The sequence below is a fragment of the Oreochromis niloticus genome, linkage group LG19, assembly GCF_001858045.2.
Source record: "Oreochromis niloticus isolate F11D_XX linkage group LG19, O_niloticus_UMD_NMBU, whole genome shotgun sequence".
Lineage (NCBI taxonomy): Eukaryota > Metazoa > Chordata > Actinopteri > Cichliformes > Cichlidae > Oreochromis > Oreochromis niloticus.
The window spans coordinates 15,776,716-15,802,536 of record NC_031983.2 but is presented as its reverse complement, the minus strand read 5'-3'; the positions used below and the strand labels follow the sequence as shown (position 1 = coordinate 15,802,536).

Genomic DNA, 25,821 nt, shown 5'->3' with positions numbered 1-25,821 from the left:
AAAAACTGGCCGAAGTCCATTTAGATGCTTCTGGGTTCTGTTTTTTTTCATGCTGACATGCTTTACTAACATGCTTTTCACAGTAAAGTTGGAGTCAGGTGGAGGCCGTTATGTTGTCCGCTGGAACACGTGGCCCTTGTGGTAGTAGGTATAAAAAAATGAGCACACCTCTTCTGTTTTTCCACAGAAATGATTTCTCTACTGAAATACCTGAGAGAAACAATGCTCTGCTTTGCCAGATCTTTTCCTGCTCTGACATGTCTGTACTGAAAGGGGGGAAAACTTGCAATGCTAAATAATTGTCACTGCATTGTGCAACTGTCTTCAAAGCAGAGAGACTAAAATTTTAAACCAAAACAAAACAGAAATACCTAAGAAAAAGTAGTGTACTGGTTTTGGTGACTTATAGTTCTATTATATGTATTTTCAGTCATATACAGTATGTAAAAAGCAACAAAAATATGAATAGCTATGTGCATATTCTGATAATTATTGAGATAAACTGATAGGCATTACATAATGAGATAAACCATTATATCTAAATGAATACAGTTGCCTAAATAACCAAATAACACCAATAAATAGTTTGACTGAGTAAACATAATTAGCTGATTTTAAATACTTATCTAATATCAGCTCTGAGAGTGAAAATCACTGAACACCCAAAATGCATAATGCAATGTCTATGACAGTCCTGTCTTCAGCTGGACAGAGAGATGGACTAGGTCACTTTCAGATAAACTGTCACACTGCACATTACATTACATAACAAATATAATACCATACATTATTTACGAGATAGCACCATTTTTAAAAATCAAAAATAAGGCCACTTGAGTATTTCATTAGAACATTTAACTGCACTGGAAAAATAGCCATGGGGCGGTTGTGCACTGTAGTGGATGCTAATTGTTTTCATTTTGGGAAGGTCTAATATTAGGTGAAGGCAAGAAAGCTACAGCAACATTTAGCCCCACCCACAGTATTTCCTCTTAGCTTAAAAGTTTAATTAACATCCAGAAGCAAGCAGCATCATACACCTCTGAAATGAAAATGGTGAGGTAGGCTGTTTGGGAGTCTGCTAAAGTCAATTACTTATAATGTGTTGACAACATACGGAAACACACAAACTAATTGAGCATTGTCCACAGTTTCTTCAACAACACGAGTGAGGAAAAAAGGTTTCCTCCTAACAGTAATGTCTTCAGTCTTTTCCAAGAATCCTCCAGGAAGGCGTAGCAGGCAAAGGAAATGGGATGACTAAAGCAGTACATTGGTCTAAATAAAAAGGGTCTGACATTACTTGGATTGTTTTTTGATTTAGTGACCATATGTTGATAACCGAAAGGCAAAAGCCATAAGTTATAAATATATGGTTTGTAACTAATGAATAAATACTGACTAACATGTCAAATTATTTAAATTTAAAGACGTAAAAGACAAACAAAGTCAAACTGAGAAGTCTGTTGCTATAAATCCATAGAACATGTCAAAGAAACAAATGCTGTTTGTCCACAATGCAAGAAAAAATGTTATTATGCAGACTGTAAATGCATTTCAGTCTATTTCTCCTGCAGCGTCTGTCCATTATTTACATTATTTCCTCAAGCACAGCATTAAACATCATCTGATAGTGCCGATTAGCCATATAACAGCATTATTATTGTGTTAAGTTTAATGACATAATAGTTTTAGAGACATATCCTTTTTATTGTGTCGTTTTATACATAAGCAGCAAAAGGAAAGTAGATGCCATCAGTAGGAGACACATTTTATTCTTTGGCATTAAAAATGACCACAGGTTTAATTTGCTCTGTTCTGTTGATGTAAGTGGACACAGCAGAGCGTTGATATGTGGTCATGTCTGATCCTCTGCGTTGATATCTAGTCTTTCTGTAGATGGCGCTAACCTTCTTTCTAAAGTACTGCCCTGAGAAGACATACAGCAAAGGGTTTAAGGCACTGTTGAGAAAGGCTAGATATACTGAGAATTGCCCTCCTATATCCAGAGTGCCAGACCACAGCTTCTCATCCAGCACATTGACATTACAGAGAATGTCAAGAAAGGTAATTACCTGGAAGGGGCCCCAGCATAGTAAAAATACCAGTGTAACAACATACACCAGCACAGTGGCCTTTTTATCACTGGTGTGATGAAAACCAACACTTTCCCGCCTCTCAGATAAAACCTTGATTATATTTCCACTGCTGAAAACAATGACCAAAACAGGAAGAACAAAGCCCACCACATTTATCACAATCTGATGGGCCAGCTTCCAATAGCTGTCATGGGTGTAATCCAGAACGCAGGATGTGGTCTCATAGTACTCAAAGAACTTCACCTTTCTGTGAGCTATTGTCGGTGTGCTCAGTAAGACCCCTAATATCCACAGGATGAAGCAGATTACCTTGGCGTAGAGCGTCTGTCTCAGCCAGCTGGCCTTCATGGGCTTCACAAGTGCTATATAGCGATCAATGCTAATCATGACCAGAGTGAAGATGCTGGTGTAGAAATTGATGATGATTAGGGCGTTGACGATTTTGCACAAGGCCTCTCCATATGGCCAGTTGAACTCGTTGAGGATATTCATTGCCCAGAAAGGAAGGCTACACAGTAGGATAAAGTCAGCCAGCGCCATGTTGCTCAGATAGATCTCTGCTACAGTCAGTCGATCTTTGTGGGCAAAAAACACCACCAGTACAAAGCTGTTAAAGAGTAGACCTCCCAGGGATATGGTGAAGATGTACGGGGGGACGATGGTGTGGATAAGCTCCCATTCTGCAGTGACTGGAGACAAGCTGCTATTTTCAGTCAACACTGTTGGCACAGTTGTGAGTTCCATTGGCTCCACTGAGTAGGAAAAAATAAATATTCATAAACCTTCAGTACAATGTTATCATTACAGGTCAAAGCTAACCATTTAAAATCCATCATGAAAGAAATATGTCAAGTAGGAATTCAAATTTGAAACTAAGCATAGTACTGAACATAAAACAGGTTATATAAATAATCAACAAGTGGCTAATTTTATGACTTTCTTTTATCCAGTTAAGAAAGTTCAGCTCTGGGGATGAAGCAGACAGCCCCAGATAAGCAAGATGATTATTTTTCTGTGTTAAAAAAAACACTCAAGAGCCTGGAAAAATCAGTTAGCTCTTCTGTGTTGTGTATTGCATCTTTTCTTCTAATTTAATCAGTGGATGACTACTTTGAAAAGACTGATTGACACATTTTATTTTGTTTTTCTTTTAAGCATCAAATACTGAAAAGGAATAGAGAAGTTCTTACCGTATGTTTCACCAAAATGTTCCTCCGATGGTCAAAGTTGTAATAACAGATAACACATCTGAGACAGGGCTTAACTGTGCTCACGGGCTCTTGGTAAAGTACACAACAAGGCTGTTTTGTATATAGTTGCATTCTTCCACACCACTAGTCCAGCAGTTGAATATATCAAGTTGTTTATCAAAGAGTCAAAATTTGGACGGTGCTCATTTATGAGCAGCAGCTGAAACGTCAGTGGAGTACGGTGGAGTAATGGAGCATGTCTTGGAGAGAAAATGCAGACTCTGGGCATTCCAGTTTATAGTGTGTGAAAATACTACTACTATTATCACAGATATTTAAAAACTAATGACATATACCAAAGAAAGCATGATTTTATTGAAACTTTAACAATTATTTATGTCATTGTACTGTTGGATTTGGACCAAAATGCTGAACACAGGAATAAATAAGAAAAAACTGCTTTAATCCTGCACTCACACTATAATACAAAACAAAGGAGGACCAAAACCTAGAGAAACACAGTGCAGGACCAGTCTTGATGTTATTTACCAATAATTTTCATCACAGTTTTTACCAAAGAACATTTTTTTCTGATGAAAACAAGACAATAACTAAATAAAAATAATGCACAGGGATTAAAACTGTCATAAATATGTTCTGGAGAAACGAAATCCAATCAGAACTAATTAAGTAGTGGAGAAAGGTGGGAGAAGTTGGTGAGTGATCCAATCAGAAGTAATCTGCACACACTTGATCTGCCACCTGGAAATATGGTGGGTGGGGTTTAGCTAGCTCCCATGCTCTCTAATTTTCATGAAAACACTACAAAATATCAACGCTGGGGAGGAAGACAACAGTAGACATATAGACACATTTTGCATCTGATATCAAGGAAAATGAGACACTTTTAAAATCATGTAGAGCAGCTCTCACCAGTAACAACACAACCAACTTTTGCACTTAATAGTTTAGTCAACCAAACGAACTTTAGTTATGCTATAAACAGGAAACAGGAATGCAGATTTGACACAGAGAACACAGGAGGGCAGCAAAAACAAACTCAGGGAAATAGCTGTGGTTGCAAATGACAAAAGGAGACAGACTGAGAATAAAATCATGAAGAGAAATAAGCTAGCATATAAAGCTCAAAATGGCCAGAACTAAGAACAAACTAAGCAGGAAAGATACAAAGGTGAAAATCTAAACTATAACGGAATAAAAAAAAGGCTGAAGGTAATAAACAATAACAGAACAACCCAAAAAAGCACAAAACACTAGACAGATACACAACGTTTACCTAACATCTTACGTCATGGTCTATGGAAAAATGTACTTGTGCAAAAGGATCGAGCCACTCCTTGTAACTTTCCATTTTCTAGGAAAATTGGAAGTGGACTGATTCACTGAAACATGTGCAAGCATTTATTAAACAACAGTATTTAAATAAAAAGCTTTGTTGCACAATTGTAATGAACTTGAATGTCTCGTATTTGGTATGACCACTTATAATCTTTAACACAGCCTGAAATTTCGGCTTTCAGACGACCTTTCTTGTAATTTCTTTAACTAGTCTGCAGGAATAGCTCTCTAGTCTTCTTGAAAGACACCCGCGCTCTTCTTGGGATGTTAATTTTTTGTTGTTTGTCAGCATCATCCCACACTGCTTCAGTTCAGTTCTTGTGTAATCAGCTGTACCTCAGCCCCCCCCCCCCGTTTCCGTTCATGAAGAACTGCTTCTTGAAAACCATCCTTCCACTGAAACCATTTATGATGAGGCTTCCGTAAATGATAGCTAGATCAACTAAAAGACTAGATGCATTTGCCAGATCCTGTCTTAGGACTTTGCCGGATGTTTTTTTTTCATTTCCTAATGACAGGAAAGATTTTTTAGGTCCTTCACTACTTCCTTTATCTGCCACTTATCCAGTTTCCTCAGATGTTTTAAGGACACATTGCACACCATGCTTAGAGGCGCAATAGACAATACTGGTTCATCCCACAAGTGAGGGGCCTTTGTGCATTTGTAAATGATTAATGACTTAGTGTTAAGTGGCTTAACCAACAAAAAAACAACAAAACAAAACAAAAAATATTCCCCTGAAAATGGTCTGGTACAAGGACTGGACTGAAAATCTTTGAACGACCTTCCGAAATTCCAGAGAACTTGCTTAAGATTTTCCCCATGGATGCCTACTAGGGGTAACCCTAGTCTACTCTATTTCCTGCACTATGCAGTTCCTGTCATATTTCAAAGCAAAATGACTGGGTGTACATCAGAAGTCAGTGAGGGTTATCTGTGTATATGGCTTCCCAAGGCTACTGTTGGAAAAAAAAAAACCCTATTCAACAAGAAATAGGAAACAGGAAAGAAAGAGGGCAAGAGATGCAGCCAAGGGCCGGCCATACGGCATATAGCTAAAAAGGTGCCAATCCACATATTTATTGATAAATACTGAGGTGTCATATCTCTTCATAAATGATACAGGGGAGGTCAGAGATTTTAAAAAAATTCCAAGAAAGTCTTGCTCCTTGGAAGCAAAATATAATAAATGAGGGAGTAGCTCAAAGCTTGCGAACAGTCCTGCAAAGATATGACTGATTCAGGAAATTACAGCCTTACTCCCTGTTTATACTGTGTGTGACCTCTCTGTTTGCTATGATGTTGAGATATCATTAATAAAACCTTTAGTTTTTTTCATCTTTTTTCATTTGTGATTGCATTAACTGTATAAACAGTGAAATGTTTAGACAGGTAATGATTTCCAAATGCTATAAAAACAGATTTATCAGTTTTATCCCAATTTATCCTCAGCTTGTAAATCATTAAGTTCTGATATGTTTTAAATTTAAAGTCACGGTAATGGCAACAATAACAAATGTTAAACCAACTTAAAATCACACTGGAGTTAATGTAAACTATAATCAGTATTTTTCTTCTTTTACTTGAAAGATTTAGATGAAGAGTTATCTAATAATCAGTATGTCCGAGGTTGTATAATCCCTTTTATGGTAAAAATGACAACAGCATACCAAAATGAAGATGAAGATCAGCTCATTGCCAAACATTCCTTGCTTAGTCAGTTTTATATATCTGTCCTACATTTGTGACTTTGAGTACTTGTAAATGCCAGATTTAACACATGGGACCGTTCAAAAAAGCAAAGCCCAGTGTTTTTATAGACAAAATAGATAAACACCAGTTTGCTTCCAGAATTAGGCTTTTTTTTAAATCTAGTCACCCTGCCTCTCTTTAAACAATACAGAATTATGGCAAACATTAGTCAACCGTTTTCCTCAGTTTCAACATTTTAGAAATTAATGCTATTTGGTTTCCCACTATTTAGAAATAGTGGGAAAGATTTAGTCTGCCTCTGCAAAACAATTATTAAACTTCTCATCGTTGCTAACATCCTCTGTTAAAGTTGTTAAAGTTACTTGTTTGTTCAGTTTAGAATGTTAAACACATATAGAGGTAAAATATTGTAGTTTGGCGTTGTCACAGGATGGGTGTATACTTTGGAAATAATGTAGATGTAGCCATTACCATGTCATAGCCTTTCCTGTAATTCATGCTTCTCACTGGGGTAACTTTTGGTTTGTTTAGTTCCTGAGAGAAAAAGTTCAACTAGTTGCCCCCATATCACATTCTCTTACAAGGTGTCAGCTCTCTTTTTAACCTCTAAAGCTGTCATCTACTTTAATCAAGGGTTTGACCAATAAAAACGTAAAGATGACTGATTCAGTGCAGTTCAAGGACAACTTTATTAAAGTTTTACTAAGCTGGTTACAGTTCAAAATAGGTTCCTAAATTACAGGTTACACATCGGTCCTCCCAAGAAAAGAACCAAACTAAGCTTGTAGTAACGGTACATGCCAGAAGGACTTGTTTTAGCTTGTTGCTAAGAGAAATTGATACTGTCTGGAAACAAGTGCAATGTGGTTGTGGACAAACATGCCAAGAATGTGAAAAGATCAGTTTTCTACATGTTTGAATTTGTTTTACAGATAGTGTCATAGAGATTTAATGTTTGCTTTTAGCATGCAAAGAATTACTGTAAGACAAGTAATTTTTAACCTTTGAGTTTATCGTCATTTGTGTGGGTGAAGAGAAGCTTTAATTGACTGGAAAATGAAACACTAATTTGAAAACAAAAATTAAAAAGTAAAGCTATGCTTCAAAGGCCAGGGCAGGCCCTCTTATTAGACCGTAATCCAACAACATAAAAAATATTAATACATGAAATTCAATTCATTCACAAATATATTTTAAACAGAGTTTACTCTTTGTGTGTAAATTAATTTAGATTTTCGTGCTCTCTGTTTGTTTACTTGAGATGAGATTGGCATTACCATGACCAGATGCCTCACACTGGTCTTTTTTCCTGCATAGAAGGGGTTTAAACACTTCCCTTGCCCGCTCCCTAAAGTTCTTCCCAACAATCACATACAAGAAAGGATTCAATGCACTGTTGCTGTAGCCAAGGTACGTAGCTAACTGGTTGCCAATGTCCAGCACATATGCCCACGTGCATCCAGAGATGACCTCATAGTGATCCAAGGTGTCAAAGAAGATCAGAATCTGGTAAGGCAGCCAGCAGAGAACGAACACAGCCAAAACAATAAGCACAAGGTACGCTGCCTTCCTCTCCGCGCTCCCGCTGTTGCTTCTTCTCATCTTCTGTCTCTTTAAAATGACTTTAGTGATGTGGTAACTACAGAACGATGCAATTGGGACAGGAATGAGAAAGCAGACTATGTTCACAGTTATGTTGTACCGCAATCGCCACCCTTCATGGGGGTAGTCTAGGTAGCATGCATCAATGCCCAAATGGGGGAAGAACTGCACAGAGCGGAAAAGAAAAGCAGGAAAACTGAGGAAGATACCAACAATCCAAATGGTTACACAAATTCCATGTGCCCAGAAAGCCTGCCTCTGCCTTCCTTGGGACAATGGTTTAGTGAGAGCCAGATATCTGTCCATACTCACAACCGTAAGGAACAACACACTACAATAATAATTCATCCCAATGACAATATTGATAAGCTGGCACATGAACTCCCCAAATCTCCAGTGGAACTTGTTGATTATAGTTGATACCCAGAACGGCAGACAGGAAACCATGAGGAGATCAGCCGCTGCCAGATTGCTCAGGTAAATGTCAGCAACAGAACTTCTCCGCTTCTGAAGACAGAGGACGCAAAGCACGAAGGAGTTGCCGATTACTCCCAGAAGACAGATGATCGACATATAGGCAGGCTGCATGGTGTAAACCCAGTCCCATGCATCCGTGTGGTTGCAGACAAACTCAGCTGTTGTGTTGTTCTCCATAAGTAACTCAGCTGGAGGGTCTGAGCCAACTGGTGAAGCTGTTGGATGGTGACAGTGACTCAAAAAGTAGAAAAGAAAAAAAATGCATGTTCACAACAAATATATACTCTAGTCTAACCTTTTAGTGTATCAGTGGAGGTTTGATGCATTTGTCATTACCTTTGTCCCATGATTTCAGTTCTTAGGGAGAGGGGATAATTGATTTAATGGAGTGTGGCTAATGGATGGTTTATCAGCCAAAACACACACTACACACATGCCATCTTCAAAGTAGACCGTCTTAGCAACCAATTCAGTAATGAGCATCTCTAGTGTTGCAAAAGGAAGGCCACAAAAATATGTTGCATGTTACAAGTACAGTCAGTCATTTTTGTGGGATTATTTAGTAAAATAGAAAAGAATATTGTATAAATATACATTGATTAGTGTGTAATTACATCTCCCACCAAACTGAAACATTCTCTTGTACTAAGTATTCATCAATTAAAAATAAAAGCCAAAGCCACTTGCATCTTAATGAAATGTCATCCACTTCACCTTGAGCCTTATCTCCTGAACTGAAGTTAGAGCTACAACACTTGAAAACATACATAGTAATACTTATTTATTCCCAATATTTTCACAGTTAATTATTGTCAGCAGATTGTCTCCGGATAGGTGACAACGTGCTGACCAGCGCAGTCACTGGTTATAAGCTAACATTATGCCAGTTAATGTTACTTTATTTCTGCTAAATAGCCTGACTATAGTTTACATCATATGAGAGTTTATTAACTAAGTATCAAAGTCCAACAATGTTATATCCATTTTAACGAAAGTTTCACTTATGCCATCTAAAAGCAGTTAGCCATGGCTAACAGAGGCTAACAGCAGCAAATAGCAGCCAACAGTAATGTCCTAAACAACCCACCTCAATATTCGCTCATCAGACAGAGGTGACTTTCTCTGACTCGTTGACTCATATCAGACTCAAAGTTTTACATTTCTAGAGTAAATAGATGTTAAAGCTACATATCGATTGCTGAGTTTAAACAGTAGACTGACAGCCTACCAAAATAGTTACAGACTCTGGGGCAGAAACTGGAGTCACGTTTGTATCTTACTACACTTAGCACAGATGAACAGCAGCTAGCTAAAACATGTTTGTCCTACAATGACCACCACTTCTAGGATTATGCTTTTTACTTGGGAGGGTTAAGGAAATTGAATTCATTTGACTACAATCTGCAATCTACTGGCATCTACTGATGAGATTTTACACACTGTCACTTAAAAGTCAAAATGAGCTTCATGATTTGAAAGTTGAGCCAAATATGATTGCATTCTTTTTATTGGAGAGCAGGGGGCAACTCCCTTAGTTGCATTATAACTTCCAGTTATTGCCATTGCTGTGTGACCTCAATAAATGTTTTCCCCTCAGTTTTCTGTCAAAGTGAATTAAAAAAAGGGAGTCCTCAGTAGAGTCAGTAGAGTTGCTCACTGACACAAGTCTTTAGCCAGTGTTTATGACGCATGGTTTCAAACCACCAAGAAAACGGTGTCGAAAGTGTTCACTTTCAGGTGTCATAACAGAACTTCACTAACAGGGTGAAGTCATACTGACTGTGTCCATGTTTAATAAACAGTCTGTGAACTCTTATGAAAACATGAATGAGGCATCTGCACTAAAACCTCTTCAATGACTGTCATCCCCCACTGTGGTGATTACAGAATAGTCAAAATTTTAATTAATATTCCCATTTAGTAGCACAACATAAACCAGAATAAAATGAACATTGAACATGAATGTGGGAGTAACATACATTTCAGATTTGAAGGACAAGACTAAAAATCACAAAATCAGAACCTTTTTAAAAAGCAGACAAAAACACATGGAATGAGGTTGAACTGTGTATTTTCTGGCAGACATTCTACAATTTGAGGTAACTTTTTCTGCATGCCTTTTGTTCCACAACAATTTTCAGCACTAGCAATTGTGGTGAAGCCTGATATCCTGCTTGGCAAGATTTGCCTTCATTTTGAGGACACCTATGGGTGTACCCTTGCCCACAACCCATTTTGAGTAAACACTTGGCAATTAAAAGGTGGTTTTGGGGACAGATATACAATAAAAAAAAGAAAGAAAGAAAGAAAGAAAAAGTTATGTCTATACAGCCAACAAAAAGAAGCATGTTTATGCGTCACAACTGGAAACTCATTGAAAGAGTCACATTTTTAAGTCTGGAAACTCTGAGTCAGAAACACCAGAAACACTTAGCAAGATGCTGTTTCAACATGAACCTTTGGATGTTCAACTTAACATTCAAATGCATCATAAAGATTCATAAAGCGAAAGACTGCATGTTGATTTATACATCTTTATGCTCTGAGTAAAACAAATAGTGGCATCATTTGCATTTTCAACAATAAACTATATAACAAAAAAGTTGTATTTACATAAATTATTCTACAGTACACATATTTACATCACACAACCAATACAGCCAAGATACTGATGACTACTAAAGTTTGTAATATATGAATCCAACAATATTACACACTGGTGAGTTGTTGCAATATATAAAATATATCTTCATTTTTTTCCAGTTCAAGCTAAACGACAGTGTTTTGCATTTGGTAGTAATCTGTAATACAACCACCTTTTCTAAACGTAACAGTGAGACGTTGTGCATCAGCTAACATACTAAAGAAAGAGTTTGTTAAAAAGTTTCTTAACAATGTATGAATCAAGTCTGATTATTACAAAGCTACATCCATTGCGATTTCATGAACTTCATTTTATTTTAGATTTCATTTGAACCATTTAGTTTAAGACAATATTATTAAATGACTGCCCACTATCCTTCTGTGCTTTTATGTGCAAAAAGCAATTTGCAGACAGCATTTTATACAGAAGTTTTCAAAGTAGAGGACAGGTTTGAACGTGTGGAGTCAGATGACGTTTTCGTCCGGTGACCCCACTGCTGGAAGAGTTCTCGGACTTTTTTCCGGAAGTTCTTTCCTACAATAACGTATAGGATAGGGTTAAGAATGCTGTTCAAGAAGGCTAAGTAGGTGAAGATCTGGAGGCTGATGTCCACAGCATTTTCAAAGTGACAGCCTTCCAGTATCCCACCTCGTAAAAGCACATCCACTATGGTGATTACATGGAATGGCACCCAGCAAATTAGGAAGGCTACAAGGACTGCCAGGACCAAAATGGTGGCCTTTCGTTCTGTGTTTTCAGCATTGAACCTCTCAATTGCTTGCGATTTCAAAGCCTGAATAATATTTAAAGTGCAAAAGGAGATAATTGAAATGGGAATAACGAAGCTAAAAATGATCAATATCCCATCACAGATAACGTGTACGTTGTGGCTTGGATAGTTCAGATAGCACACTGTACCATATTCAGGGATATATCCCAGTTCCCTGAAGATGAACACAGGTATACTCAGAAGCAAACCAAAACCCCATGTCAGCAGACACCCTAGTTTGGCATATTTTGGACTACGCATTCTTCCATGTGACATCGCATGTACCAGCGCCACATAGCGATCAATGCTAACCAGAACAAGAAAGTATATGCTACAGTAGGCATTCATCTTAATTCCCACATTGATAACTTTGCACATGAAATGACCAAAAGGCCAATTAAAATCATTGAGCATGTTGACGGCCCAGAAGGGCAAACAGGACACCAGGACTAGGTCAGCAGCAGCCAGGTTGCTCAAATAGATTTCAGCTATGGTGCACGCCTTCTTGTGGAAGCAGAAGACAATCAGAACGAACATGTTAAGCATAATTCCCAGCACGGTGATGAGCAGAATATACACTGGTTGGTGTGCAGTGAGCCACTCCCATAGTTCGTGATCTGGACAATGAGTCTCATTGGTGTTGTTATTGTTTCCATATGATATAGTGGTGCTGTAGTCTGGGATGCTGTAAAGACAAAATGAGACATGAAATAAATAGGCGGTTAAACATCAACAGTACATTAGGTTCTTTCCTTTAGTTTATGTAAAATACCATGCGATAAATATGTAGCTTTAGCCAGCACTTAGCTGGCTATCGTCTCTGCAAACCCAACAGTTGCCCTGCTACATACAATATTTACCATACAGATATGAGACTGATGTCATTCTTCTTATCTTATTCTAAGAAAAGAAGTAAATAAGCATATTAATGAACAGATGTCCTAACTGTACATCCATTGTGTGCTGTTTGTCATCCTTTCTCTCTCGACCAGGTTCAGTTTTCCAACTAGCTGATTGCTGAAGAAATGTCCACCCACTGATTTAGCCTCTTGTTTCAACAAGAGCAGAGCTGAACATGAAAGCCTGTAATAAATGTGATGAATACATTTCTGGTTGTGGAGCAAGGTACTTTGCAGCTATGACCTTTGTATTGAACCCATCTGCAGCAAGCTGATCAGCAGTAGAGTTTTAAGGTGCTAATGAAAACCCCAATAAAAAAAGATAAAAACAGACTTTTTCCATCTCTAAATGCATGTGAATGAGATGAGTAATGTCGCCATTGCGGCTGTCGGTTTCACTCAAAAATGATATAAGCTTGTCTGAAACTGAACCACCTTGTTCCACTAATGAGCATCAGGCATAGCATAATGTCATTTATGCTTCTGCTTAATTCCCCTATCATGTTACCTAACTGGAAATCTGTTCTTTCAAATCATATTGTATGTACCCTATGCTTACATCCATGTGTTTGAATGTTTAAGAGCAATTAAGATCACTGACAGTTGCTCCAAAGTTTGTTTCTGTTGGTATAAGGAGCAGTTGGCAGCAATGTGGCAGAAGGCACAATGGAGGGCAGAAGCTTCTGTTGGTTAAAATCACCAAATGTTTGACATGGATTAAACTCGTCTTTAGAAGAACATGCTTAGGCAAAACCTGAGCTCTCATATCATGTACTACAACTGATGTTTTAATGTACAACAAAAAAAGAATAAATGAATAACAAAATAAAGAGAAAAACATGCTTCTTCTGGTCATCGTCGATATGTAACTCTATACTTCTATATTCTACATTACACCCAAAAACACATGATTTTTCTTTTAGTCTCACTCACTGTAACAACAAAGGCAAGAAGTTAATTTTAACAGCAGCTGTCAGCTATCAGTAGTAGTATTACCTGCTTTACACACATCAGAGTATATTTAACCTGCTTGAGCACATGGTTACTGACAAAATGATTCTAAAAAATAAAACAATTGGAAAATTGTTCTTCATTCTTAGGGGATTTTTTTTTGGTTATATCTCACATGAAAGATTTTAAAAATATAGAGAGTATATTTGATTCATACATACCTTGTAGGTCTAAGAGTCATTTTCCAAGTATGTTCAGATGTCCTGCTGCACTGTTAACAGTTAACTCCCCAACTCTAGTCTGCCTGTCTCTGCCTCACGCTCCTAAAGGAAACTGTAATTAAAGTGATGTCACCAAAAAAAGAAGGCATGGCAAAGGCAAGGCAAAAAACCTCACTTCTCTCATTTCACATTCAGTTTGAATGCTCCCTGTCTGTCGGGTCTGGGTTGTACCTTATTCAAAGATGCACTAATAACACGCAACAAGCCATACTAATATCAAAATTAGACAAAAACAAAGAGAGGAGCACTGTAGACTCTCTGTAGGCTCATCTTGTTAATCTTGTTTCTTTTGTTTATTACATTATTCACATTATTGTCAGAGTGTGTATTATACCAGAGCGGACACAGTGTTGAAGGCCTGTTTATGGCGAAAAACAGGAGAAACAGAAAAAGAAAAGGGACAGAAAGAAAGAGAGAAAAAAGGGGCTGCAGGGGACAAAAGTCTTGGATGAAGCAAACAGACAAAAAGGGTGCAAAAGGCTTTAAATATGTTATCTCCTCATGCTGGTACTGTAACTTCTGCATTTGTGTCGATTTCACGCTTTTGAGAGGCAAAGCGTGAAATCAACATGGTGGACAGGTGTGTCTGTTACGCAGTTTTCCGTGATATGGATTTAAATGAAAGCAGACACTTTTTTGTCCCATGTACGCCTCTTAGTAAGTTCTTACACAACTAAACGGTTGTGGCTTGACATAGTTCGTGTTAAATATTTTCTGACCTGATGTATACACTCACTAGCTAGCTAATTCTGGTTCTTAACGCAGCCAGTGACATCTCGGCAATTTAATGGTCAAGTCGATCAGTTCAAAGTAAGCATCAGAATGAAGAAAAAGGGTCTTTCAAGTAACTTTAAATGTGACATGGTTGTTGGTGCCAGATGCGCTGTTCTGATATATTTCAGAAACTGCTGATCTGCTGGGATTTTCCCACCCAACCATGCTTAGGGTTTACAGAGAATGCTCTGAAAAAGAAAAAATACCCAGTGAGCTGCAGTTTTCCAGGCAAAAATGCTTTTTTGATGCCAGATGTGAAAGGATAAGAACGTATTGACTGCTTTGAGCTGTTAGAAAAGCAAAGTTAACTCAAGTCAACACTTCTTATACAAAATACCGTATGCAGAAGAGCATCTTTGAAGGCACAACACGTCAAAACTTGAAGCAGATGGGCTACAGTAGCAGAAGACCACACCGACTGCGACTTCTCCGAACAGGCAAACTGAAGTTACATTTTGTAAACTATACCACAGAAGATTGGAAAAAAGTTACACGGTTCAACTCAATTCAATTGAATTTTATTTATATAGCACCAAATCACAACAACAGTCACCTCAAGGCACTTTATATTGTAAGCTAGACCCTACAATAATACATACAGAGAAAAACCCAGCAATCAAACAACCCCCTATGAGCAAACACTTTGGCGACAGTGGGAAGGAAAAACTCCCTTTTAACAGGAAGAAAGCTCCGGCAGAACCAGGCTCAGGGTGGGGCGGCCATCCACTGTGACCGGTTGGGGTGAGAGAAGGAAGACAGGATAGAAGACATGCTGTGGAAGAGAGACAGATTAATAACAAGTATGATTCAATGCAGAGAGGTCTATTAACACATAGTGAGTGACTGAAAAGGAAAAACACAAAGTCTGATGAGCCTCTATTTCTGCTGCAAGATTCAGATACTAGATAGAATTTGTCATAAACAACATGAAAGCATGGATCCGTCCTTCCTTATACATTTCAAGCTGCTACTGGTCGTTGACGATCACAGCCTACCAAAATTTAATTGCTGACCATGTCCATCTCTTTATGACTGCAATTTTCCCAGCTTAAGATTGCTGCTTCCAGTACGATAACTTGCCATGTCATAAATTAAAATCATCTCAAATTAGTTTCTTGAACATGAAAATGAGTTCAGTGTGCTAAAATGTGGTCTATAGTCTCCAGATATCAATCTAATAGAGCAGGGGTGTCCAGCTCCAGTTCTTGAGAGCTACTGTCCTGCAGCTTTTAGATGCATCCTTGTTCCGACACACCTGAATCAAATGAATGGCTTGTTACCAGGCCTTTGCCAAACCTGATGGCATGCAGAAGAGGTAATCCAAACATATGATTCAGCTGTGTTGGAGTATGGATGCATCTAAAAGCTGCAGGACAGTAGCTGTCGAGGACTGGAGTTGGACACCCCTGCAATAAAGGAACTTTGTGATGTGGTGGAACAGGAGATTTGCATCATGGATGCACTACAGCCAACAAATCTGCAACAACTGTGTGATGCTATCATGTCAATATGGAGCAATATCTCTGAGGAATATAATATGGAAACACGTCCCATTAGTATTGTTGGGAAGAGAGTTCCTTACACCACTGAAGTGCAGAGACAAAAGAATCCATTTACAGCACTTTGTAATATTTCCCGTAAGATAATTATTGCAGTGAATAATGCTGCCAGTTTCTTTAGAATTGCATTTTCACAGGACATTGTGGCAATATATCATTAGGGTAATCAACATCGCCTGAACATATAGTTACATTTGCGTAGTATTTTTCCATTTGGTGGATAAAAGCAATTTTACACAGATTAGATGTCAGATTAAGTGTCATGTTACTTAATAGTCAGGGAAACAGGTAAAATCCAACAAGTAGGTGAGTATTGTAAAATGCAAGTTTGTTCTATCCCAACTCACAGTATTTTGCTACGAAATAAGCCTTAAATCTCTGTTGATGTTCTTACTGTTGTTACTGATGCTGGCTGGTCTTCCTGGTGTTAGTTTCTTCAGCAACATTTTAACCAGGATCTATTTTTTCTGCCATTTCAAGTTGCCATTTCAAGCTCTTCAGTCTCAGATGATGGCTATGGAGCTGCAGTCGGCATCAGTAAGGGTCTTAATTTGGGTCAAGGATCGTCCAAATTAAGGATCGTCGAGGATCGTCCAGTGTCTTGATGGACAGCCAACTGGATCCTCCGACTCAGTGCTGGTGAAATTTTGGGGGTCTTCCACTTGACCTTTTTGTTCCATAATCCTCGGGATCATTAAAGAAATTCCAAATGACTGTCTCAGTGCATCCCACCTCAGCAGTGGTGGTGTGCTGCCAGAGGCCCGGCTTATGCAGTTCAACAACCCGACCAAAAAGGGAAAGTTTTTTTTGCCTTTGCCATCAGAACGTCATGAGAGTGTGACTACCTGACACAAAATGACAATAAACCCACATTTTTACACAGATTTGGCCTTTTAAAGGCATGAACGCTTATACTGTTTCAGTTTAAGCGTTGTTTTCAATAAATTGCATGCTCAAAAAAAAGTTTTGTCTCACTCCCATTTCTTCTTGTTGCATGTTGAAGCTCTACTTGGAACCTTGTTAAGATCCAAGGCGAGGGGGGGTTATATTGACAGGGTCTGATTAGTGTGGGGGGGGGGTCATAACCCCCTAACCCCCTGGAATTACGCCCCTGGACTGTATATTCAGTCCTGTACTACCAACTGAAGAGCCTTCTGCATGTTAAATGTCCACTGTTTCAGCGTATTCCTAAAATTTACCAACACAAAACCACTACATTGTTCTCTTTGTCAACCGAAAAGCACTATGCAGGGTTCTTTGATCTTCTCTTCGTTGTGTTTAAAACAAATGTCAGTAAAACCCTAAATTGTTGTACAATCCAAATAAACAAATTAAACAACACAGTCATCGTGATGTGTTACTACCAGATACCAGATGCTTTTCCTCAGGGTGATGTCCATACTAATCTTCTAATCTCTAAACAGTCTCTCTTATCTTTCATAATAATATGATTTTCTGTAAACTAAAAAGGCTCGTGTCTATGTGACATATTACTAAAAAGCGCCAAAATGGACTAAACAGCTCTCCCATTCAGCAAGCACTTATCTGTGGACTGAGATTTTCATATGACCTGCAGATAACATATGGGTGCACAGCATGGCAATTAGAGATATGTAATACGATTTCGGCTAAACACAGAATAATAGACCGAAGGCCATCTTCAAGTTATCATTGATTCGAAGAGACAAAGGGCTTAAAAGCTGTGTGGAAACAAAGCTCGTGTGTCTTGGTCATGCTCTTAATGTGCAACGGATGCATGATCACACGGAAGTTAGTGAATAGTCTGGTATTCCATAATAACACATGAATCTTATGGAGAATAATGTCGCAATAGTGAATTTCACTTCCCCAGATCATGTTAGTCATAGGGCTGATACAGGCAAACTGTTGGACTATTCTGTTTTGTTTAGAGAGAACTGTTATTGTTATATAAATATGTAATTAGATTGGTGAAGAGTGACCTCAACTTGATCCCTGGCAGGTGGGATCCCTGCAGGCAGAGTAACACAGTTAACATTCATTTGTAGGCAGATTCCCAGCTGCTGTCTTTTCCTCCAAGATGTGTCAGTGTTGCAGTAAATAGGTTGCTTCCTTCTTTCCTCAATCCCCATTTCTTCATTTCTAAAAATATTATTAAAATTCAGATATCTGTTTATGCATGATACATTTCTGTGTCTACTAAAGAGGGTATAGGCTCCACTGTCACAAAAGAACAAAAGGGCTTAGTTCACACATTTGTTGCAAATAATGCATACCCCAATTAGCCGAATTTGGGTTATAATATTTACTTAAGAATAGAATCTGGGCCCTTATGAACAGAGTTTCCATGTTTGAACAAAAGTGTTTTTTTAAGTCTTAAACTCACAGCCCTGCAATGAAAATAGCATTTGATGTAAATGCTCTGTTGCCTCTAAAGTATGGGCTTAATATAAAAGGAGCAGTTAAAAAAAAAAAAAAAAAAAAAGCAAGTGAGGTTTCCTGCTGTATCAGACTGCTTTAACATTAACAGTAGAACAAAAATTAAGAGAGGGAAATACTGCCACAACTTTGTTTGTGAGATTTAAAGTTACAGAGACTTCCCATTATTGTTAGTGGGGGTAAAAGTAATTGCATAACACAGTTGTGTCTTGCTTCCTGAAAAATCTCCAAAACAGACTTTGTTTATAGAGTTGTATTTTAGAAGATGAATTGCACCGCTTCCATTTTCATCCAGAAATAGCTTGTTCCATGCTTTCAATGGTTATCCCAATGACTCTGTAACAATAGTAAAGTGCTGCCAATGAAAACACTGATGTAAGGACTTTTGATGCTCGCCATCTGAAGTAGAGAATGTTGTTGTGGTTTCTTTCCACAGTATATTATGGGATGGTGGAAGGATAAACTTAAAGGAACACTGTGAAGTTTGGCTCTGATGTCTTTAAGATTCTTGAGATTCTAAAACATTTCTCTACCACTGGTTAAAAAAAAACCAAACTAACATAGTGACTAAGCAATGCACGATTCACAGTAGCTGTTGTAAGGTCTATTTTCAAGTATAGTTTTCCAATGATAACAGCATCAGCTCAGCAGTGGCTATTTTTAGCAAATCAAATTCTTTTGATTACGAATTATTATGATGAAGGATCTGGTGATGAATGATGATGAGGTGTAACCGTAATCCTCCCCCTTTGATTACATAAAACTTTTCTTTTTTTTTTAAAGGATAATTACTTTAAGGTGCATTTCACACAGCATGACGTAGTGTGGCCCTCAAGAGGGAAGCAATGCAGTCAAAAACATCCTGTACAAGTGTTGTTACAAGCAATTTTAATAATTATATAAATATGAGGGCAATGCAAATGAATTAATAAAAATAAAAACATCCACTTGTCCAGCTCTCTACAAATACATAAAATTCTATTACATAGAAAGGTGCCATCATATACTATACTCCCAAGTGGGCACACTGGCTGCAACCAGGAAGCCCTGAAGAAGACAGAAGGACCAGGGATTAAAAAAAAAAAGCACTAGAACATAAACAAGACAACAAAGCAAACCACATAATTAAGTACAGAAGAGGTAAAAGACTAGTGGATAATGATCAGTACTTGAATGTAATTAGAAAAATAAAATAAAGCAATAAGAGTCACACATAGTATAAATATAACAAGTATTAAAAAGGAGCTTTGTCTTATATACATGCATATGATATATGCTTATTAAGTTCAGATATTCTAGGCAACACTGATCAGGCAGCTACAGGTTTATGATTCCTGAAAAACTTTTCTCTGCACAAGTAAAATTAAACAATAAATCAGCCAGTCCTTCATTAATGCTAAATTTTGTGGTGCACTTCTGTGGAAACATCCAGCCCCGAGTTATCAGTTAATCAGTAATGGTAACTCATCGAGCCTGGAAGAGACACTTCTGTTTAGCTTTGCTACAACACACCTGCGCCGACTACAGCAAGTGCAAAAGCACTCAGGAAGTGACAAAACCTCAGAATATAGCTTATAAATGGTACATTTACTGCACATATAGACCTTGGAGTGCTGTGGTGAATCAGCCTTCTCTACTGAGCAAGACAGCAGGGGCCTTGTACCTCATGCTAAATCTCCTAAGGACCTAAGAAATCCCATGCTTTTAAATAGCACAACATAAAATAAAGTCTATTAACTTTAACAGCCTTTAAGAAAAAAAACCTGTACAGAAATAAAGTCAATGAATTGTCTCCCCCAGTTTATTAACTGAAGTTTTATAGACTTGCAAACTTAAAGGTCCTTGAGTAACAGGCTACATATCTGTCTGCTGTTGTTAGTTATGTCTCAATGTGTTCAGTGAAGTACATAATGAATGTCTGGACGAGAGGGCGGCGACGCTCACGCTACTCCTCGAAAATACTCAGCTCATTTCCTGTCTCCTTCTGCTGGTCTCAAAAGATTTTTTCCAGGCCGTGAGCTCCATTACTCAGTGTCCCACCCCCATCTCCTCTTCCATAACTCCACACAGATTCTAGACAACAGGGAGCAGCTCCGGGTATGTATCGTTTTCACAGCTGCCTCGTACACTCTGGGCTTTTGCAAGGAGAGTGAGTAAGCGCTTATAAAAAGTGGAAGGAGTGGCCACAGGCCTGTCTGAAACCACTAATGCAACTTTGATGAGCACTAAACCTTGGAACACAAAGCCATTTCTTCAAACATCAAAAATTCAACTAGTGCTGCTCAAATGTTCCTGGCAGATAATATACTGACCACAGAACAATGCTGTTTATACTGCTGGAAATCCACAACTTGTGAAATAGGTTGGTCAGAGATGCCCCCGTTACATTTAATATTTTAATTTAATAAAGGCATTGCAAAATGTTGAAATCAATAAAAAAGACAATCATAAACCAACCATCACAATAATTTTGCAAGACCTTGAGTCAGCAGTAAGTGGGCAGCCACAGTCTGAATGTCTGCCGTCCGAAATTTACTTCTGTTTTCAGCTCATGGTTTGATTGTTTGAAAAATAAAAACCTTTAATAAAGATTTAAACATTTAAAATCCAGGAAATCTACCATTTATGGTAGTTCAAATGTGTTTGCGTCAACTGACTACGGTGAAAGTTTGCATGCCGGGCTGTGTATGTTCATAGTTTACAGAAAAGAGACTGAGAAGTAAACTGTGGTAGAAAATCACTTTATTAGGGAAAAATATTTAATCTTCCGTCGACTTGCAAAGTACGTAATCGTAGTAATAACTCATGATTAAGATTTAATTGACATAAATAATTTGAAAAGGTCAGTCTTTTATCAACAGAGACTCTGAGCAAACAGACTTTTGGAGTTCCCATCTGTGCTATTTTCGACACTAGCTATGATGCTGCCAGACCACCTTAGCCAGTTATTTAGACTTACGTTTGATTTTTGAACAGTTATTTTTAACAGCTTTCTTTGAACAGACCACAGTGCAAATTATGAGAAAAAGCTAGTTTTCTATTCTGACACTCAGGTTTCTGCAGCATACAAACACACTGTCTCATTTTTTTCATGTTTTTCAATTTCCTGTAAAAGAATGTCTGAAGACTAAAATGCAATAACTCAAACATGCTCGTCTTATTTTGATAGTTCAAGCATCAAAACAGACATGCCTATCATCTGTCCTTGTTTTGAAATAAAAACAAACACTGTCACTTTTTAGAATTCTGCTCCCTACAGGCTCTCCACACTTACTTGCTTTGTGGCTCTTGAATGTCACCTGGCGTTCTCCTTTGCACATCTGCAAAAGGACTCTGTCACTTAAACATAAACATGTTTTTTTGGCACGTCGGGCGAAACATGAATCATCATAAGGTGCTCATAACACAGGATATGGGAGTGTTTCTTATTTGCAAACAGTCTGAAAAGACAAGGTCAATATTAGCTTTAGAAAAACCAAATAATGGTGATACTTAAAAAAGAAATCACAACCAGGTATTGCTACTGTGTTTTCTTACCAGTCAAAATGTTCCTCTATTTAAAAAAAAAAAAAAAAAAAGCTTTCAGACAGCCTTTAAAAAAATGCAAAAGCACCTTTTCATGTTTACTTTGTTTGTAAAGAGGTTAGTACTGGAAAGCAAGCCCTGTGATAAAACTAGGAAAGCTACATTGTGAAAGTGTGGAATTATGTTTTGAGAAAAAGGCAGTCTGTTTGTGATTATAATTCCAAAGGACAAGATTCTTCAAGTATCAGAAGACTTTGTGACATGATCCTTCCTTGGCTGCTCCCCAAGCTGCTTCTATTTGAAGGGCGTGACCCTGGCTTCTGCAGGGTTGGGCCTCACAACACAAAGTACACACTGCACTCTGAGGAGAAGCCTGGATCTTGAGAAATGAAGAGGGGGAATCTCACTTTAGGCAACAGGGATGAAAATAAGATATACTTTATATAGCTATACTGTACTTACACAGTTATCTTAATGTATAATTCATCTAAAAAAAAGATTTCAGAATCACAAACAATAACTACAGACTGCACTTTGAGGAGAAGCCTGGATCTTGAGAAATGAAGAGGGGGGGAATCTCACTTTAGACTTTTTTCATGTACAAATGTTTAATTTAGTGTTAAACTTAAGTCTCAGTATATGGGTATAATAACAATAATAATAATAAAATTATAATACTATTCTACTTACCCTCTTTGAAAGTTTAAACATCATTCTTGTGCTTGTTACACTTTGTCATATTTATATTTGAACTGCAGAAAACCAAAGGGAATTTATTGGAAACACTTGCTACTCTGACTCTTTTGTATACAGGATGTAATATGCCTACTTCAAATCTTCATTTTCCTGGATACCAGCGTTTGAAAAAAATCAATAGGGAGCCATCTACTGGGCAAAGTATGTAGTGTTCAGTGCCTTGGCAAAATGAATGAATGAAATCCTAAAACTAAACAAATTTGGTGCACATGCATGAAAATAATTCACATAATCTCGACGTGCTTGTTGTCAGATGTGACATTAACTCTTCCTTGGCCAGTTACAGAAAGAAGAGGTACTTTTTAAAAATATAATTATGTAAAAGAAAAATAAAATTAAAAGAAAATAAAAGTACTGTGTAAGTAAAGGCTGTGAATGAAACATTTTACGCAAAAAAACCACTAGATTTTTTCACACTTAGTGTTAAAGATAAAAGTGGTCACTATGATATCTAAGCTATTTCATAATACTGTATATTAGACAACAATTACAAATAATTAATGATTGCATTACTGAGTATTTATTGCAAATACACGAGCTTTATTTGTAATGGCACTTTTCACTGATTGGAAGTTTACTCTAAGAAAACTTGTCATTAAACCACTGTCACTGAAATGACCTTACAGGTGTCATGAATCATAACAGTGATGACACATGTAGGAATTGCTACACAGAGAAAACAGTGTCCTGGGGTCACTTGTCAGTTTCAGAGTGAGCTTGAGATGACAGATATCAGCATCGATGAATTTCCAAACACATGTCAGAAATTCATCACAACGCAGAGAAATGGACATCCAATGTTAATCCTTTTCCTTCCTTTACTTTGGCCTTTTTTCCTCATCTCAGTCATCTTGTCATTTTCGGTCAGCCTGCCCATCTGTCTCTCTGTGTGTCTCACTCTCCTTTTAATGGATCCTGCATTAGCCCCTGGAGTGGTTTCCACTTTTATTTTGGCCAGCAACCATGTCAGTGAGACTCAACTGTGTCTGCCAATGGATGCATCAGGCGACGGGAGTAAAACATGTCAGTCTCCATGGTGACAGGCCTTATGTTCTGCATGCTGATATCCGCTCACGTTTGGTGTAGTGACAGAGCACAGAAATCTGACACTTACATTAAATCTCAATTAAGTTATATTCTGTATTTTGTTGGTTTTATTGTGTCACTTTGCTTCCAGTTTATCTATTTGCTTTCTGCTTCCACTTGGGCTTGTTTTGTTTACTGTTAGTTTTCAGGATTCATGTCTGTGTCTCTTTCCTTCCATTAATTTAGGCGTATCATAAATCTCACCTGTGTTTGACTGTCTCCACCACCTTGTACCAGTGTCTTGTTTTGCAAGACACACACACACACACACACACACACACACACACACACACACTCTCTCTCTCTCTCTCTCTCTCTCATCAGTTATTTTGTTATATGTATGCCTGTTCAAATGCCTGTTATGACAAATATCTAATGCATTTAGACATGTAGATATGGACAACAGCTGCTGAGGTTCAAACTGAGCATCAGACTGGGGAAGAAAGTTGATCTAAGTAACTATGAATGTGGCGTGGTCTTGATGCCAGACAGACTGGTCTGAGTATTTCAGAAACTGCTGATCTACTGGAATTTTCATGCACAGTCATCTCCGGGGTTTAAAAAGAAAAAGTATCGAGCAAGCGGCAGCTCTCTGGGTGAAAATGGTTTGTTGATGAGGTCAGAGGTCAGAAGGAATGGCCATATTCGTTTGAGCTGAAAGGAAAGCAACAGCTTCTCGAGTAACCACTTCTTGCAACCAAGGTATGCAGAAGAGTATCTCTAAATGCACAACACATCAAATTTTGAAGCAACAGCTGGAGACTACACCAAGGATACAGTTAAACTAAGGATACAGTTTGCACCTCTGACAATAGAAAATTGCGAAAAACATTGCCTGGTCCCATGAGTCTCAGTTTCTGCTACAACATTTAGATGATAGAGTCATAATTTAGCTAGAGCAACACGAACGCATCATCGATCCTGCCTTGTATCAACAGTAAAGGCTGGTAGAGGTGATGTTGTAATGGTGTGGGGGATATTTTCTTGGCAGACTTTGATTCTCTTATCAGCTGAGCAAACCAGACTGACCAGCTTGGAAAGAAAGCTGGACTTTAAGTTTTATGAAGTTTTTCGTGAAACTCAAAGAAAGTTGCTTTCTATTCCAAGCTCCTCGGAGTACCATGACCTGAATGACTGAGAACCTACACAGACATATCTACTTGAGTAATGTTGCTGAGCATGTCCATCTCTTTATGACCCCAGTGCACCCATTTTATGATGGCTGCTTCCAGCACAACGATGATTCGTGTAAAAAATATTTCTTGAACATATCAGATATTTCACTGTACTCAAATGGCGTACACAGTCACAAGATCCCAGTCCAATAGAGGACCTTTGGGAGATGGTGTAATGGGACAACACATTTGCAGCAACTTTGCGATGCTATAATGCCAATATGGACCAACAAAGCAAAAAGGGGATCCAACCTTTCTATAAACATGACTGTGTGTAAAAGATGTGAGTGAATGCAAGTCTCATTGCATATACTATTGTGGTTGACACATGAAGCCTGAATTCATACATTCATACACTAAGGCAGAGGTTCCCAAAGTGTGGGGCCCGCCCCCTAGGGGGGGCGCAGGGCCATTGCAGGGGGGCGCGGTATGAAAAGAAAAAAAAAAAAAGAAAGAGCGCTTGGACACTGTGGACAGGCTTTTGACGGGGCTCCCACACAAACGCAAAGCAGGAGATGAAGCATCGCCAAATATGTTTCCAAA

At 38.1% G+C, this 25,821-nt stretch overlaps 3 protein-coding genes across 6 annotated transcripts; all 3 read right to left on the bottom strand.

Moving 5' to 3' along the window:
• Positions 1-134: 134 nt before the first annotated feature.
• Positions 135-3,566, bottom strand: bdkrb1 (bradykinin receptor B1). Of its 2 annotated transcripts, XM_025901201.1 has the most exons (3): positions 3,290-3,480; positions 2,409-2,851; positions 135-1,930 (listed from the first exon to the last, which is right to left on the bottom strand). In XM_025901201.1, exons 2-3 carry the CDS (start codon positions 2,841-2,843, stop codon positions 1,859-1,861), a joined length of 507 nt encoding a protein of 168 aa, XP_025756986.1. In that variant the 5' UTR covers positions 2,844-2,851; positions 3,290-3,480; the 3' UTR covers positions 135-1,858. The 2 variants fall into 2 exon arrangements, with proteins under 2 accessions (XP_025756986.1, XP_003442897.1); XM_003442849.5 differs by having other exon boundaries at positions 1,690-2,851; positions 3,290-3,566.
• A 3,477-nt stretch (positions 3,567-7,043) lies between these two features.
• Positions 7,044-9,689, bottom strand: LOC100691346 (B2 bradykinin receptor). Of its 3 annotated transcripts, none has more exons than XM_025901203.1 (2): positions 9,529-9,689; positions 7,044-8,926 (listed from the first exon to the last, which is right to left on the bottom strand). In XM_025901203.1, exon 2 carries the CDS (start codon positions 8,616-8,618, stop codon positions 7,590-7,592), a length of 1,029 nt encoding a protein of 342 aa, XP_025756988.1. In that variant the 5' UTR covers positions 8,619-8,926; positions 9,529-9,689; the 3' UTR covers positions 7,044-7,589. The 3 variants fall into 3 exon arrangements, with proteins under 3 accessions (XP_025756988.1, XP_019204750.1, XP_025756989.1); XM_019349205.2 differs by having other exon boundaries at positions 7,044-8,656; XM_025901204.1 differs by lacking the exon at positions 9,529-9,689 and having other exon boundaries at positions 7,044-8,656; positions 8,778-9,145.
• An 806-nt stretch (positions 9,690-10,495) lies between these two features.
• LOC100691617 (B2 bradykinin receptor) lies at positions 10,496-14,863 on the bottom strand. The gene is made up of 2 exons (XM_003442851.5): positions 13,926-14,863; positions 10,496-12,539 (listed from the first exon to the last, which is right to left on the bottom strand). Exons 1-2 carry the CDS (start codon positions 13,943-13,945, stop codon positions 11,504-11,506), a joined length of 1,056 nt encoding a protein of 351 aa, XP_003442899.1. The 5' UTR covers positions 13,946-14,863; the 3' UTR covers positions 10,496-11,503.
• Positions 14,864-25,821: the final 10,958 nt, after the last annotated feature.